The 17974-nt window shown below is 35.2% G+C and overlaps 1 protein-coding gene across 1 annotated transcript in view; it reads left to right on the top strand.

Annotated features, from left to right (window-relative positions):
* DIAPH2 (diaphanous related formin 2) overlaps window positions 1–17974 on the top strand; it is a gene marked incomplete at both ends in the record, with an annotated part of 241610 nt that overhangs the window by 173663 nt on the left and 49973 nt on the right. The window contains one exon of the mRNA XM_082004221.1: window positions 7196–7291. Coding sequence (XP_081860347.1) covers window positions 7196–7291 — 96 coding nt within the window. The remainder of the gene's footprint in view (window positions 1–7195; window positions 7292–17974) is intronic.

Here is a 17974-nt window from a genome sequence, read left to right as displayed (position 1 = left end):
AAAAGGTAGATTCCTAACTTTTTGATGGATGATAATATGCTGAAGGCTGAGGTAAAACTTTGTGTAATAGAGGCCACAAAAAGAAACTGAAATTGGTCTCACCAAGTTTCTAGATCTTCCAATCTAAATCAGAAAGTTATGTTTCCGAATCCCTTGTCTAGTACGTACTGAACATTTCAAGCTGGGAAAAATGTGACTATTGAGTGCATGGAAATAGAGCTGACATTTGGAGGCAATGTTGAGATAAAACCTTTTCCAAATTTACTTTAAGACCTTACTTAAACCTACACTTTCTCTGTGTTTGGTAATGGGAGCAGGATGGGGGAAGGAAGTTTAAATATTTCAATACTTTTACTCAGAGAAATTTGAGTTAAAAGAAGTGAAATATTTTAAAAATTCTTTTAAAAGTAGCTCATAAGAAGTGATCTTGGCTTCAGGGAAATTCATACTTCTCTTATTGAAGAAGGTAAGGACCTATTTTTGGAACAATTCCATGAAGTTGTTTAGAGGGGGAGAAACTAAAAACCCTTGTGAAGTTGGAATCATCAGAGCTGGCCACTACCACAGAAGCAACTTCATAAATGCCTGCTGAATCAGAGGCAACCCAAGAGGTTAAATATTCCCATCTTTATTTAAAGTCTATGAAAGTGATCTGATTTTAGGTACATTTGTCATTCAAGGCTCCAGTTAGGCCCTAACCAGAGCACTACCACAGGTTTGCTAGTGTGATCTTTCAGCATTGCTCTTTTAATTGCCAGAATAACTTCAAAAGCCTCATAGGCTCAATAGACTAAACACATTTCAGTTTCCAGTATGAAATTTTAGCAGCAGTTATTTAAAAAAAACCAAACCAAACAACAAAAATAAGAGAGTAAAACCTACTGTCCTGGCTCAGGTGTAGCTTTTGTTCTACTCAGGCTAGCAAAAGAATAATACTTTATACTTTTTGTCAACTTCAGTTCTCATTTTAATGAGTTGTAAATAGAAAAGAACATTATTTAGCATTTCTTATCAGGAGGTATGGATGTCAGGGTGTCTTGGAGATTTAGATGAGATTTGTCAGGAAGTGGTAAAGGAATGCAGTATCGACAAAATGGGTGCTGAATGCAAGGGTTGTATTTCATGAGCTGCTAGCAGTGATGGCAAGGAGAAATATTTTATCTTCATTTCCATATTGAAATGGTTTCTCTGTTTCAGAGGAACTTTGAAACAGGGCAAATGGCTACAGAATCAGGGGAAGGATTGCATTTTCTCTGTGAAAAATAAGATAAACATTCTTCATCATTCTCAAGTGTTTGTTTTCTACCTTTATAACACAGTCATAGTTAATTTAGCACTGTACAGATTATGCGGAAATAAATTGCCTACCTATACTGAGGAATCTTAGTTCTATATCTGTCTCCGATAGAGTCATAATACAGCACAAGAGCAGGCTGTTTCAAGTAATTATTTTTAAAAGTGCAGATACTTTAATCCCTCTGCTGTGTTCCAGAGAGGTAGGTTAAATGTCAGCTCTGTATACCTTTTTGTGTTGGATAGAAGGCCCGAGGTACTTCATGAGCTTTATCTCTGGACTGTGTTAACTGCTTGAACCTTTTCTACATAAATTCTCTTAAAGTGGATACAAGCAATATAAGACATACAGAACAGCAAAGCATGTGGATTTTTTTGTTTTTTACATTTCCTACCTTAAGTACTTGTCAAAGAGACCTTTCCATGTAAGCAGGCTGACAATTAAAAAACTTAAATGTACAAAGCAGAAGGGAGACTCAGTGATAATAGGACTTGTCTGAAAGCGTGCTTGAAGCTTTTAGTCCATCATGTATTTTTTTTTTAAATCTTGATTTTGTTTTACAGAGGGAGGCTTAAGGATTGTGTAATACTGTTGCAGTCTTTCCTGCAACAGTATTGCACATGCAAAGGCACATTTACATTAATTTTACCTTTTTAGAAAATATTTCTTTTCCTGCCTTGTTTCTAAATATTTAAAATTGTAATGTTAATATTGTCATTCTTTCTCATGTGCCAATTACTGATAGATAAAATATAAAGAACGGCTTGAGTTTGGGACAAACTATCTTTGGAGAGCAGAAATTTAAAAATAATGTTATGGAAATAGATTATATGTTTTGTTCCTGTCTGATATTTGATTCTTTGGGAAGTACTTTAGAATTAAACTGCTAATTGATTGTAATGTAAAGTTTTGAATTCAGTGTGTTATATGAAGAGAAATCAAGACAGATGAGTCATACCTGATCATACACTTTGTAATATAATGTCTTGATAAATAATCTAAACAATTATTATTTGGAAGTACAGTTTTAATCATAAATATAAAGATCATATCTGCACTAGAAGACATTTGAAAATAAAAATGCTTGCTCAGAAGTAAGAGCTTACTTCAAGTCTACAGATAACCAGGAATTGTGTTCTTCATGCTGTAACTTACGTAGCAAGCCTGTGTGCCAATAATTGGTTTCTTGCACTTTCATTCATACCCTTTTTAAATATATGCCATCAATAAGGAGTTGCAGATTGATGCTTTGGGTAGAGTGGATTGAAAAGATGATGTGACTTACGCTCCTGCTATTGCCTGTGCTATATCATGTAATTCCTTTCAGAATTTTTTGCTTCATCCTTAAAATCTCTAGACAACTTATTCCCACAATCTTGTTTGCAAATGCGTTCTGGAACATCATTTTTGATTGCAAAGATACTTCTGCTAACTCAGCCTAAATGTTTTCCTGTTTGCTGCTGTACCAGAACAGCCGTTCTTGGTGAAGTTACCTGTTGGGATGAGTTTTTTCTCTCGGGACTTTACAGATTCTAAGCACAGAAGGAGATTGTCGTACTTCTTTTCAGTGGCTGCTTTATGTAGTCTAAAGAAATCGTACTGCCTTAGGCATTTCTTGTTAGAATCCACTCCCCTGGTTATTGTAAAGGCTTTTCCAGTTGTGATTTGTCTTCTGTGAATCCTGTAATCAAGCTTGTATACCACTACTAGGGGAAATAGAGTATGCGGATTTTTTAACACGCTGATCAGATGGGTAATTCATCATTGTTTCTTTGGTCACCTGTTTTTATTGGAGCTCTTGTTCCCGTGAAGGGCTCCTGGCTTGCACCTGAAGTTACAGATGCTCATTCTATTTCTATTGTTTTCAATAGAAATATTGAAATAACAATTTTGTTATTCCAAATGTTGCATGCTCTGATCTTACCTTCCAAAATGTTAGTTTTTCTTATTTGTATGTTATCTGTTGTTACAGCAAATCCACTAAATAGGTCTCCAGCAGAAAAAATCAGCTGATAAGCTCTCAAATGTTAAAGCTTTCTGTCTATAAACAACCTTTTGTTGTTACTTACCCAGGTATTTTACTAATGACCATATTTTTCACCTTCCACTAATGAATTAAACAGCCATATATCAAAAGTTGAAGAGCAGATAAATGAGAGAGAACTTTTCTAGCCAAATGAAGTGCAGTATATTGTATTAACAGAAACATTATACCTTAAATTTAGTCTAATATTTTTTGCAGAACTATATTGTCGTAATCTTGTGTTCTGTTGTCTTAGAAACTTGTTCAAAAGGCCTTTCATACTACCAGGTGAAGACTATTATACTTTTTTCCCTCAGCTAATGTTTTTGGGTTTTTTTGCTAGTAAACAAATCCTACATTTGCTGTTCCCAAATAATAATAATAATAGTAGGTATTAGGTCATTTCAAATGGCATGTTAATTTCATATAGATTTGCAATTTGCTTCCACATCAGCTGAGAGAACTTTATATTAGCTGATTTAGCATTACTCATCCATGGTCATTTATCTACCTTGTCTTTGTTCCACGCTATTCATGTTCATTAACACTGAAGTGAAAAGTTCACCGAGTTTGATTGTGTTGAGATTATTATACATGTCTAGCAACAGTCACTGTTCTGTTTGTAATGCAGTCTTTCACAGACACACACACCCCCCCTTTGTATGTCCAAATCTTCAGTTTCCGATTTAATTTTGGTGGTTTATCAGAGATCTCCTTTTTTGAAATTGGCAGTCTAGTTCCAGAGTATTAATGTTCAGAATGTCATTTAACATTAAAAAACTGACCACAAATACTAAATGCTTTATACACAGCAAATTTGCTTATAGATGCATGATATTGCTATTCCTCAACATTCATAAGTGGATGGACCTTATGCCACTCTTTTTCATATGCACTTTCATGTTATGGCCTACTCTAATTCCTTTTTATTTTCCTCATTTGTTCTGTTTCCTGTAACTGGTCAGAAATTATGAAAACTTTAGGTATCTTGATATTAAGATAGCCTGCTCATTGCAAATGTGACTTTATTTGTTCATTGTATTATATTTTTTTTTTTTCCTCTTGCTGTGCCTCTCAGCTTGCTTGGGGCTCTTCAGCAGTGTAAGAAGCAATGATATTGTTGTATGGAAGAAGAAAGTTATTTTTGTCTTCAATATAATCATTAAAAGTGGCCAAAATCTGTTGACTAACACAGATCTAAATTGTGGGACCTGCAAGACGACGAGTCTTACTGTAACCTCCTAAAAACGCACTCATTTTTACAATAGGCTATATGTGCTAAACCAAATCTGCGACAGAATATTAGGGTGAAATCCAAATTAAAACAAATCAGGCTTGTAGTTAACAGATCAATTAATGATTAAGAATTTTTTTTACTTTCCAGCTCTGTTCAATACCTGTAGTGAATCTGGCTCTTTGCTAAGAGCCTAATAGAGCCAGTCATAAGGTGGAAACAGCTTGCAAATTTTTTTGCGTGCATACATTTTTGTCTCTTTAGTGCTTGGGACCAATCTGGAAAAGAAAGAATGAGGAAGAAAATTATTTGTTCCAGGTGAACCCCTATCCTTGTGTACACTTGAAGATATCTAAAAGAGAAATCAGGGTTACATATTTTATTTCCACTGACAATTTCTGTTGGAAATAAGTTTCTCAGTTTAGAAAGTCGTTTTTGTCTTTGATTTTTGTCTACAGGTTGCTATAGGTAGTACAAAAAAAAAAAAAGGAGGAGGAAATCAAGGAGGTAGCTGGTAATATGTGAAGTACCTCAGCAAGAACTGTGGGAAAAGGCTGAGATTTATGTTGAATTGTATTTATGAATTTTAATGAAGGCTAACTGAAAATGCAGTCCTTTGTTTGGTTCTCACTTAATCACCTGACGACTTTGATTAAGATGCAGTGCTGAGATCAGACCTGGCATAAATTTTACTTTGAGGAGTTAAAAATCTCATCCATGTGTTCTACAGCTTCCTTAATTTATGTGTCTTTATACTGTATATTTTGATATTCTAAAAATAGGGTGCTGTTTAGCAGTTGCAGTAATTAGCAGGTAGAGTAGCACACTCAGCAAAAGAGAAGTGGAAGGCTGAAGTATTTATGAAGTGTTGACAGATTTTTGTCTTTTTCTGCCAACCCTTATTTTTAATGAAGATTGAATGATATTGTAATTTTTCCACACATAACATATTCTAACATACTAACTAACTAATTCTATGTATTACAGTTACATTCATTAAATGTTTCAGACCAACTTGATGTGTATTAGTTTGGACAAAGTGTATTCACAGACCTTTGATTTAGAAAAAATTAATACAGACAACAATAAATCAATGAATAAGCGTGTGTAGGAGAAAGAGCACAAAGAAAAATAATTGTTGTATGCTTTAGACAAGAGTCTGGCCTTGCATATTTATGTGTGAACTGAGAGAACTAATTTACTAATTTATTTTTCAGGAGCTTAGTTTTTTAAGGGTTTTAGGTGGAATGTAATTAAAACTGGTATTTCAGAGTCTTCTGCTGGTTGCTACTCTTGCTCTGCTCCCTTTCATCTTGCAGCAGAGAGAACTTTATGTATGTGTTGTATATTATACATCATGTTTTAAATTACATTGTATAATTTAAATTTATCAAGTAATACACTGATGATCATTGTGTATTTGAACCAGGTGCTGTTTTAGGATTGGTGTGCTCTTACATCAGGTCTGGATTTAGTTTAATAAATCTAAACGTAATAGAGAACCAGGGCAGAATACCTTTTGCATTAATAAGCTGTGTTTAAACTTGAACATTTGAGAGCTTAAATGTGCATTTAACCTCCTACACTTTGTGTGAGTCAGAAGTGTTTTACTGTAATATAAATCTTTTGCGTAAAGTCATTATCTTCCCACTCTGTGGCGGGGAAATTTATATTAACTTCAAGCCTGAGAGATGTGAATAAAATGTCCACCTACCTGCTGAGTCTAGTCTATATTTTAGTTTTGGGTTATAACACAGACACGTGAGAAGAAAAAGAGGCATTCATCAATAGTTTTGTAACATGGCAGGTCTTTGACCTCTGTTTCTCACGCTGTTGAATGCTGCTGTCAACTGTCACTAACAGACTGAAATGCAAAGGAATTTAAGGACTTCAATACGTAAAAAGGAAGTAATCTTTCCACCCAGATTTCAATAATTCACCATAAAGTCCAGCAGTTTGAAGGCTAGAGGTTAGCTTGGATAAGAAAAAAGCAAGAGAAAGATTTAACAGTAGAATTCAGCTTTTAAGAAAAGTAGTTGTGCCAACTACTTCCACTGCATGATTCTCTCCTCTTTCTTCTTTCTTTACCTTACCTTAGATCATCCATGGTATACTGTTATGTGTGTAGCATACGGCGTATGTATCCTCACATGTTGTATAGATAATTTTTTTTTTCAAGGATTTAATGCATTATGAAGATGGGAGGCAACATGTAAAATATTTGCAGTACTACAATATTTAATATTATGCCATTCAGTTTCATCAGATTTTCCATGTGTGTTGCATTAAATCAACAAGAGATGACCTGTTTCTACTTCAGGAAGGTCTTAAAAGAATATAACAGTGTAACAGCAGTCATTCACCAGCAGCTGTCTATCTGCATGCTGAAGATGTCATCAATAATGCATAAGATTTTGTATAAGTTGAAAGAACAGTAGGTTTGGCATCAATTTTGCTTAATAGAGCATCATACAGAAACTAGACAGTGATACCAGAAGCACTGACAGCATCCATTACATTAAAATGTATATGTCTCTTTATTTGGAAGCATTAAGTAAACTTGACAACACTTTTACTTTTTTTTTTTCCCTAAAGTCCGATTTCAGTTGCACTGAGATTAATATTATTTTTCTCGTATTCTCAGAGGGTGATGAGACAGGAGTGATGGATAGTCTGCTTGAGGCCTTGCAGTCAGGAGCAGCATTCAGAGATCGCAGGAAACGAACACCACGAGGACAAGGTAAGATGCTTTCTAAAAACTTTTGGTTATAAACTGAGTGGGCAGAAGTTCTTTTTCAAATATCTATGCACGGTTTTTACTGAAAACCATCGAGCTACTGTAAAAACTCAGCATGCTCTTTGTGATCTAAGATTTTCAACTTGATGGCTCTATCTTCAGATAACTATGTGCTCTAAGACATGATGAGGGTTCCTTTTGTGTTTGAAATGGCATTTAAAGCATTGCTGCACAAAGTATGTTTGTCTTAATCTTTAAAATGTTAAGTGTCATTGATTTATTGTAGATGGCGCTGTGAAAAATATTAGCATCTTGCGCCAATAAGAGTCAGGGCATATAGCTGATAGTCTTTTTCAAGCACTGGTCTTAGATATGTCCTGGTGTGGTTGGAAGTTGTTGTGTGTGTAGTCATAAAAGTCGAATTACAGTAAAGTAGCTTCACATTATTGCGGGAGACGATAGTATTGTACTGAATTTAGCCTGGTTTACTGGTTTAGTCTGAGCAATTATCGCTTCCTGCAAAGTTGGTTTGGAGAAAATTTGAGAGAAGGCTAAGCAACTGCATTGTTTCCTCTATTCATTTCTCCGCTGTATGCCAGTTGCATACAGTTTGTGAACTGCATTTACTTGCCATTTACTTCTTATCAAAGCTCATGTAGTATATGGTATACCTGTGTTTTGTAATTTTTCATTTAAAATATGTCTTACAGTAAAAATTTACAGTTTAAAAACTATAGTTATTTGGCATAAAATCAAAATCTTATGTTGGAGACGTGCTGCTAAAGGATTGGCAAAATGGAAACATCTTGCTTTATGAAGAAACCATGTCTATCTACCTAACCCTCAATGAGCTAGGGTTAGATTCATGTCCGCTGATCTTTTTTTTTTTAGAGGAACAGAAGAGTAAAGGCAAATTCTATTACCCTTTTTCATCTATCTAGCAAGGATGGCATATTGTTTTTTTTTTATTTGCCATATGCCTCATCTTATGGAAAAAGTAAAAATAAGTTACATAATTTTTCATGCTAAGAAATGAATTCTGCTGCAGTCCCACTATCATTCTTAATTCAGAGCTTGTTTCTGCTCTCAGATCAGAACTGAAAGAATTCCTCGATCAAAATGTGGTTTTTTCCGTATCTTGAGAAATATCAATGTGAGAGATGGTCTTTCTGTGTTGTGGCTTGAGGAGAGATTTGTCACCCAGTGGTGACAAAGAAAAGCTTCCCAGGGACCAGAGGAGATTGCACAAAGTCTGCTGCAGCTGAGAAAGCCAACAAGATGACTGAACCCAGGTCCAAAACCAGTGACTCCTCTGCGACAATAGGGGATGGAGCTAATTAAAAATCCCTTTTATTTCTCTTCTGTTTTGCATAGTCACTTTGACTTCTGTGTGTTTGAAATCTCATTGTGTCAGTTTATATTCTACGGGGGTCTGGCTCTTAAATTTAAGGACTTGATTGATTTTGGGGAACATACTGTGAGAAAAGGCCTAGGTAATCTGTTTCCAGGCTCTGGCCTACTGTAGATCTTCTTGTGAGTGGGTAAGACCATTATGTAAAGTTTTCAGGAAGTACCTAAAATTTTAGGCAAGAGGCAATAAACTTTTGTATCTGATTTAAAATACTAAATAAATTTTTTCATGTGATTTAGGAACATGTATGACATCTAGCCAGTAACTTGTCTACAAGCCAGAAGACACTTAAAAATATGGCTATGACACCTCTAAGCAGTGAACTGTAGCATTAAAAAAACAGAGACCATGTTTACAAACTTCCATATTTCTCCTTAAAAAATGGAAGGAACGATAACAGTTTTCTCATTGGTACCATCAGTAGACTCTGAGCATTCTGGAGGGTTTCATCCAGTGAGATTTTTAGTAAACAGTTAACTTCTTCCTATGGTTCAATGGAGGGAAGAAAATGTAAAGAAAAGCTATGGAAAGAAGAGGTTGGGGCATTTCTGGGCTTGCTGAGTCATTTGCTTGTGATGGGCAAGCATACAGCATATGGTATAGTACTGTCTATACATGGTGCACAATGTAGGAGTTTTCCATACATTATTGATAGTTTGCTGCACTGTCTCTGTAATCAACATGTATTCTTAATTCACAGGGGGGAAAAGAAATAGGTGCTGCTATTTTGAAAGTTAGACTTGTACAGCAAAGTTTTGAGCTTGAACTTGTCTTGGTTGCCATCATGGTCTGAGAAGAAAAATTGTTGTTTTCTGCCGGTTTGGAGACAGTTTTAATTTTTGTGTCAGTTGTGGCTGGTAGTTTAAATCTAGGGAGGAGAAAACATGACTTTTGCTTGGTTACTTTTTGCTGTTTTATTAATTACTTGGTAACAGGTAGCTCCTACAGAAAGCCTAAAACCAAAACAAACTAAAAAACCACAAACAAGAAAATCCCTCCAAAAGCCATGCAGCAATACAGTAAGCTCACTTGTGTACATTTTCATAGATATGCTCCAGATTTATCTTCCTGCGAACTTGCTTATTGTGTTTGCGCCTGCTCAGGGTGAAAACGAAAACTATAGAAGGTTACAGCTCTCGCAGTGGTTACAACCAGTAGACCATGAAAATTTGGCTTTTGTTGTACTTTCTTCCAGTGGTTTCACAGAGTAAATTCAGCTCAAAGGAACAAACTGTAGTATCACTACTAGTGGCATTCTTGATCCGTTTGGCTCAAAAGGAAAAAAAAAAAAAAAAAAGAGTAACTTTCCAAAAGAAAAACTTCTGCATTGGCATGAGTTCACTACCACCTTTAGGTGAGTAGGTTGGACCTACAAGGGATAGTTTCATTTGGATGACAGAGGTCCAATTACTATAAGCCTACAGCTACCCCAGAAGTGTGTATCTACCAAAGATACCTGTTCAATTAGCCTTTTTTAGAGAGGTCACTGGTGTACCCTGTAGCATATATTTGTGCCAACATTGTCATGTCTTGAAAATATTTAAAGAGTAAAAGACAGACAGACTGGGTAAGACATGGATATAGGAAGGGAATGGTACTCTCCTCTTCTAGAATGGCATCCCCACGCAGGGGGAACTACTCAACAACTCAGTTTTCGTACTGGGCAAAAAATTTTTTGTGAAATGTACAGACAGGTTTGGAAAAGAAAAACTCATTAAAAATCTGTTTAACTGCATTGTTTATGTTTGTTTTCTAAGCCTGTAAGTGAACAGCTAAACTTTAATGGGTTGCATTATAACTATAGATTTTTCCAGTAGAAATCTTTGTTACCAGGTCATGGAAGTAATGATAAAAAATTCCTGTCCCTCTCCACTAGTTTTTCATTTCATTGTACTCTCGTGTATTTTTTGTTATGTAGACTCTCCTAAGCTTATTACTGTATCTTCATTGTTTCTAGCTACTGGGTTTTAAGTATAGACTTTGTCCTTTCAGTAGACTGCTTTCCTTACAGTGGCTATAAAATAATAATTAGAAATCAGCTTCTAGAAATGTTGCTTCATCTTCCAAAAATGTACTTGCTTTTTGCAAGTCTGCTAATATTGGAATGAGAGTATAATAAAGAACGGTATTATTAGGTGGCATTCATCACAGGGTGTCAGTTTAAAATGTGTGTCCGGCACTGCTGTTGCACCAATTATCCCTGACCTTTTTTTCTGGCCTTGGGGTATGATATTATTACAGAAGACTGATTCAGGAATATTTTCTCTCTAATATTAGTTAAAGCAAATTTCTGCACAGAGCTAACTATTCTGTTAGGGTCCTTTCTGTTAAGCTGCTAAATTTTTTGCCGTGGAATTTAAGTTTAATTTTTTCAGAAATGTTAATAACTAGTGCCCTCTCCTATATATCCAAACTATTGCAACTGCCGTGGTAATATGTGTTATTATTTCTGTAGTCTTTTAACTACTGGGAAAGCATTGCTATAAGGAACATGCATGCAGGTTCTTTCTGCTTTAGATTTCAGTGTTAAGTATATTTATCAAATATTTAATGTGCTCTATTAGTACATGTGTTTTGGGTTACTTTTTAATCCATGCTTCAAAATCAAATCAGTACAGTGAGATGGATAGTAGGCACAATTTAGGAACTTCTGAATTTGATTTTATTGAGAGTGGCTACACTGTCATTACTATTTCCATATCATCAGTAGACCTTGAGAGACAAAGAGAAAGAGTGAACCTCCCTTGTTCAGTTTCAACATCTAATTTGAATCTTTTATGCAAGCCATCTGAAGTGCTGCCACCACTTGTTTAACTTCTGTAAGATAAAAAGGAGTTGAAGCAGTGGAATATTATGGCTTATTAATGACTTTGATCATTTTCAGATGATGTTTAGACACTTCCTTTAATTTAAAATATGTTTTTTTAAAATAAAAAAGTAGGTGCATATTTTATGCCCAAGTTCATTATAATTCTAATAAAAAGGTTATAGTTTTAGGAATTTTGTGTCTTCTGCTTGAAGACATAGCTACGCTTAAAATTAAAGGCTGACTTATTTGTTTACTTTTGCGCTGGTTTTATTAAATAAATTCTTGAGAGTTAGTTAGGTTTCTGGGTGCACAATCCTTATTTACCTAAAACACATTAGAATAAAAATCTTCAGTCAAAGCATATCTGCTTTACTGAAAGCATTGTAAATCGTTTTGTATGTGGTAGTTTTGAAAATAAACTGGGTTTTGGCATGCTTGCATCTGTCTGTGAATTGATTAGAAGATCTATCAGTGTTAAAATCCCCAAATACGGTAGGAGCACTTTTAACAGATGGTGATTTGTGCTCAACTAAAATGTTGTTTGAGTAGCCTTGTTTGCTGTCAGTTGAACATCATCTTTATCATTACCTATCTGTTATGGAGTTAGGAATATTCAACTATAAAAATGCTAGTCTCAAGTTTAAAAAAAACACAGTGTGTATTTTAAATGTATTTGGTCATCTTTTTAAACCTGATATGGTAAAGAACTACTGTTCACATTGTTATGTTCAGCTAGCATCTCTTAATTTTTTCTTATTTTACTTTGAGAAGCTAAGTATGTAAGAGCATGTTTGGGTATCTCAATTATATTATGGAGTTGCTTTTGCTTACGGTCAGGAATTCTGGACTGATAACTTACACATATGATCTAAGTGCTTTGGAATTATCGGAACTGTAATAGCAAGAGCTAAACAAGGATCACCAATAATAAATTTACTGGTTTTGCCATCAAGGTCTTATTGTGAGATTTAAGTTTGCTTTTATTGCTAAATATAAATATGGGTGTATAAGGAAAATCTATTTATAGTGCCATTCAAATTGAGTCTTAGCAAATTACTTTAGTCCACAGAGCTCCATAAACAGTCCCAAAGCTATTTAAAAGTACATATTTGTGGTGTAATCTGTTTTAACCGTGTATGCATTTTGGCTTATGATTTTTGTAATTAAAGGAGTAATATTAGATAATATATTATTCTGGTGGCTTAGCAGAAATAGCAGCTGTAGTATGTGGTGATTTTACTTGGCAGTTCAGAGGAATTCTACTTAAAAGCAGAGTGAAGGAGAGGTGGTGAAAAAGGGAGGGAAAAAGGGTCTAAAGCAAAGCAGACTTTAACCTTCAGTCCACTTAGAGTGGATTCCCCAGGTTTTTGGATGGACAATAGCCCTCAGCATGAAGGGAATGAAGACGCTCTGAAAACAAACTGCATTTCAGCATAGTGTGTTCTCTATAAGTTCTTCTGGAAAAGCGTTATGTAAAATTTTACACTGAAAGTATCAGAACATTTTTCAAGTTTTAGGATCTTAAAAAATTAACACTGGTGTTACTTTACTCATCATATTGGCCTAAGATACCAAAATATAAAGTCCTTAAGTTTGTGACTTACTTAAGACATAGCAGAGTGCCTATTTCCTCTTGAAGTAAAACCACATTGCCTGTTAATGCTGATGAGAATCACATGGAAGTATTGAGGGTTATTCTACAGCCTCATGACACTTGTAAGTTGCATCATACAACATCTGAACTTGTGCCAGCCAGTTGCAGGACTGTGCCTGTTGCTTCAGACATTGACAATGACTGTTCTATTTCTTTCTTTAAAGTTGTTTTTATCCGTTTCATCATAGGACTCTGCAAGTACCCAGAATAACTATGGAGTTCATACAAAGTGTATATTACGGAGTTTCTTCTTCTGAGAGTTGACTTGGCACGGTTGCTTCTGAAGCTTTTAAAAGGCTTTAGAATTCCAAAAGCCTTTTTGGATGTCCTATGTTGTGAAATAGATTTTTAGAATTAAAATAAAGTTTTTCTGAGAACCAGAGAACTGTTCATAGTAACCATTCTCTCAAAAAGAATAATCCAGAACGAGGCTGCCAAATTCACGTGGTAGAATTTTGTATGACTTGCAAGTCACCCACAGTTCTGATTCTATTTTTTTTAATTCACACTGAATCTGAAAACTGTTCTATTTTAATGAGGTATTTCTTGCTAGATGTTAAGGCCTACATTTCTAGAGATGGATAGCTGCGTTTTGGCTACATGTGTATGCGGTAGTTGAAATTAGAGAAACTACTTCTACACACAGAGAAAGGGTATTCATGCATTCATTTACCAACTACATGAGTAGTAATGAAGTAGTAAGGCTAACTTAATTTGCATTTGGACATTTGAATTTTCTTTGTCAGTGCTGGAGCTATTATCATGCAGTTATTGTGAAACACTTCTGTTTGGAAAATTTTCTACCGCAGTACTGTTTACTGAGGTAATGCATGTCAGCTTCAATATTTTAATATATATACATAATGAATGGAAAGGAGAGATGAAAATCGCTGTTGCAGTGTGTGACTTGGTAGCAGATTAATTTAACTGACATTTGGTCAAAGTGGTTATTTTGCAGATAGGGATGCTTTCTGTTCCACCTTGTTCTAGGCACAGAGTGTAGAATTGACAGTCCTCTAACCTCAGTACAGAGAGACTGTCCCAGGTTCTTTACTAGTGGTTGTCATCTCGACTGTAAGAACTTAATTAGTTTAATTCCTCTAGAGACAATATTCGCCCTACTGGTTATCAGGTAACAGAACAAAGCATGGAAACTCTAATTTTCTTGTTGCATGATCAGGAGCAAATGAGATTCTCTGCTCAGCATACCCAAAATCATAGTGTTTAGTTACAAAGTACTAATAATCATCTTAGCAGTAGACACATACTAGCAGTTAGACGGTTATGTGATTGTGTGAGAAGCCAGAATCTCAGTTGCCGTGTATTGCCATAACTCTTTCTACTTTACTCATCTTTTTAGTTTAATAATTAGTGACAGGTTAAATTAAGGATCTAAGCCAGTATGTCCAACAACAGAAGGACAGATAGAGACCAGCAATCCCTGTTGGAGAAAAAGGCTGAAAAAATTTCTAAAAATGATAGAAAAGCTCAGCCAAGAGAAAGGGGTAGGAGGACATTACATATGGACTTGACGATGTAACCCACCAACTTGGCTATTTTTTTTAATACTTTCTCCTCTATTTACTTTTCCATTTTAAGTCCTTGATTCTCAAAAAACCTCAAACACCTGCCCTCCCCCCCCCGCCCCAAGTGAAGGTAACTTGAAGGTATTGTACCATCTTTGTCTTAACCACCTTCTCCAGCAACTTGTTCATATGTTCTTACAGTACTTTATCTGAAGTAGTTTTGCCCTGAAACCATAGTCTTTTATTTTTCAATTACAGTAGTTTAAAATGTTTTACTTCTTATCTGGGAGAAGGTTTAATAGCAGTCTAATGGATTCCCCATCCCTCTCTGGCTTTTAATCTGAAGTCAAACAAGTGATGTGTTTAAAAGAGTGTATTTGGTTGTATTACTCTGTATTCATTGTGTTGTCTTTATCTGAAAATCTTTATGTAAGTGGGCACTACTACCCCTTCCATCACTTAACAGATGAGTTAACAAGTGATTCTGCCATCTTTCAAAGCTAGCATACCCTTGCACTGGTGCTGAAAGAGCAGTCTTGCTCTGGCAGCTTATTTTCTTTTTAACCTTGTAATAAATTCAGTGATTCAATTTCACTTTGTGGCTAGCTCAAACCTTTATCTGACTTCCCAGAGGGTCTGTTCTTCATGCAGCAAGTCCAGAGTACATTGCAGGCAGAAGCAGGCTGAACAGCCAGCCAGTCTGAAGCCAGCCAGTGGCTAAGGCAGTGCTGATCCCAGCCCAGTGAAAATCTTTGCTCTGAAACACTGCGCTAACACAACTATGTTGGCTTCTGAGTTACCTGCAGTGTAGCAAGGGCAAGTTCATCTGTCTGCAAAAGACCCAATAGGCATTTTTCTCATTTTCTTTAGAATAGTTGAGGGAGTAAAAAAACCTTGTATGTGCATCAAGAAAATAATTTAAAAAGCATTAAGTAGTGTCCTTTTTAATTGGTCTTTTAGGAATCATGAAATGATATTTGCATGTAAGTTTTCTTGGAGCTCAGCATGGAATGATGCACTATTATTATAGTCCATTTTCTAGTTCCGCTGCATTACATGGGAACTAGAAAAATGTCTCTACAGTATTCCTAGTTTAATGCATTTTTGTATACAGAAATACCTGGAAAGAAAAAAGTTGAAATATTCAAACCAGATAGAACTGTGTAGTTCTCCACTATTTAGGGAAACATTCAAACTACCGACAGGCATTGGGGGTAAATACGGCATCACTTTCAATTTAGGGAAGGGTCATATGCAGCATATAACATTCTTAAGCATGGCATCAAATTCTGTCAGTACAGTGTTCAAAAGGGAAAAAGAAGCTTGTAAGAAATCTAAAATGTTCCTCTGTGTGTATTTATAAAATCTGGTAGAGTTACTTATTTTTCAATCATTCTAGATAATGAGTTTGTTTAATCAAAACAGAGCACAAGTCGTTACTGAGGGGCAAATGTGAGGGCCAGTGACAGAAATACCTAGAATAGGCACTGCTGTATATAACTGCAGCAATTATGAGAATTGCTGGATATTGCTTTTGTTATAGGTTGTGGGCAATTGTTGAATATTGCATCCTTCTCCCCTCTGGAGCAGACCACATTTCTGTCTCCTTACAGCTTAAGTATGTTGCTTATTTCTTGCAGAGAAAGAGAAATCTTGTTTTATTATGTACAGCTTGTTCCTTGCATACCTTGTTGACATTTATTGCATGGTGGGTTTGGTGATGTCTTTGTAATGGCCACCTTCAGCAGCTGGTTGAATGGCTTTTTTGGTAAGTAGATGAGACTAATTTGAGGGTATTACTATTTTTCTTCTCAAAAGGTGGGGGTTTTTTTTCAGTTTGTTTTTTTTTTTTTTAGGTTGTTGTTCTACATAGCATTCAGTAGGTTAGTTTTTGGGAGAGCTGAGCAGTTTAGGTGTATTAATCCTTTATAAACACTTGTCTGTCAGTATTCTGTTCACTGACTTGTGTATTTCTCATTTAGCTTAATTTTGACAGAATACTGTTTCAAGAGACAAACATTAATAATTTCTAATATATTATTTCTTATAATATATATTATAAAAATTAAAATGTTCCCATTAAGATTTTCATGCAAAAAAGCAGTTTTTAATGTATTTTTAGCAACTGTAGTGAATGATGAAGCTACTGAACTTGAGAGTATTATTGCAAGTACAAGATCAAAGAATGGAAGTCAATGACAGACAACGGAAAGTATCATGAAACAGAAGAATTTGCCTGTGAAGAAGTAGGGTACTTTAGCCGAGGAAGCAAACTAGTCCTAATTAGAGTTATAGATAAGACTTCATATGATTGGTGGTATTTTTTCCTATCCTTAAACTTTTGCTATTATTATGATGTTAATTAGAGGCATACTACCAAAAAACATACTTTGATCTTTATAGTTTATTACCAGTGGAAAATTTTACTGATTTGGGGGTATAGATTTTGCAATATCAGCTCAGCCATTATTTTTATGCTTCTAGGAATTTTGGAGAAGATAACTTTAGGAAGGTATTTTGTGTATTGGCAAGTTGGTGGTTAGTTTTATACTATGATTTTTGTGCGTCTTTCTCCAAGACATCTTTGTCCATTCATTTATAATACATTGGGCTTAAAAGACTACAGCTCTGACTTTGCATGGCAATGCACTTTGTCAGATGACATTTCCTACTGTTGTGCTGCAGGCAAGTTTAAATTTCAAGGAGCATATTGAGACCTGGCTGCTCAACTTTTTTAACACAACTTCATGTCAGCATCTCCATTACATTTCAGGTGGTTCTTCTAATTATTGCACATTATTGCCTCAACATAATGTAGCTGAGCTGTTATGTTGGTAATATATGTAGTTTCAAAATTGCTCTCGCATCCTAAAAACTATCAGTGCTAGCTAATTGTAATACATTTGTGTTGCTAGATTGTTTCAGTTATAATACTCTTACATTTTAAAGGATGCTACAATTAGGGTGTAACAATAACGATGAATAAAACCAGATGTGAGATACTGATGATGTAAGTTAATAATAATTCTAATAGTGGTGTATTTCAAGTACCTCTAATTCCAAATCCTAGAATGATTTATATTCTGTAAAAGGACACCAACCTTGAAAGAGTTTTGTTTAGTCCTTCTCAAAACATAGTCCAGAAGGTAACCTTTGGTGTAATTTGTTGTGTTTGTCTCAGTAGATGATCTCTGCATATTACACTTCTGATTTCTTTTTTGGAGGAAAAAGTGATATAGGCTATAAGATTTTTGTGAGAATACTATAACTAGTATATCTATCAGTA

The sequence above is a fragment of the Phaethon aethereus genome (assembly GCF_964289735.1).
Source record: "Phaethon aethereus genome assembly, chromosome: 10".
Taxonomy (NCBI): domain Eukaryota; kingdom Metazoa; phylum Chordata; class Aves; order Phaethontiformes; family Phaethontidae; genus Phaethon; species Phaethon aethereus.
This window is presented reverse-complemented; position numbering and strand designations above follow the sequence as displayed.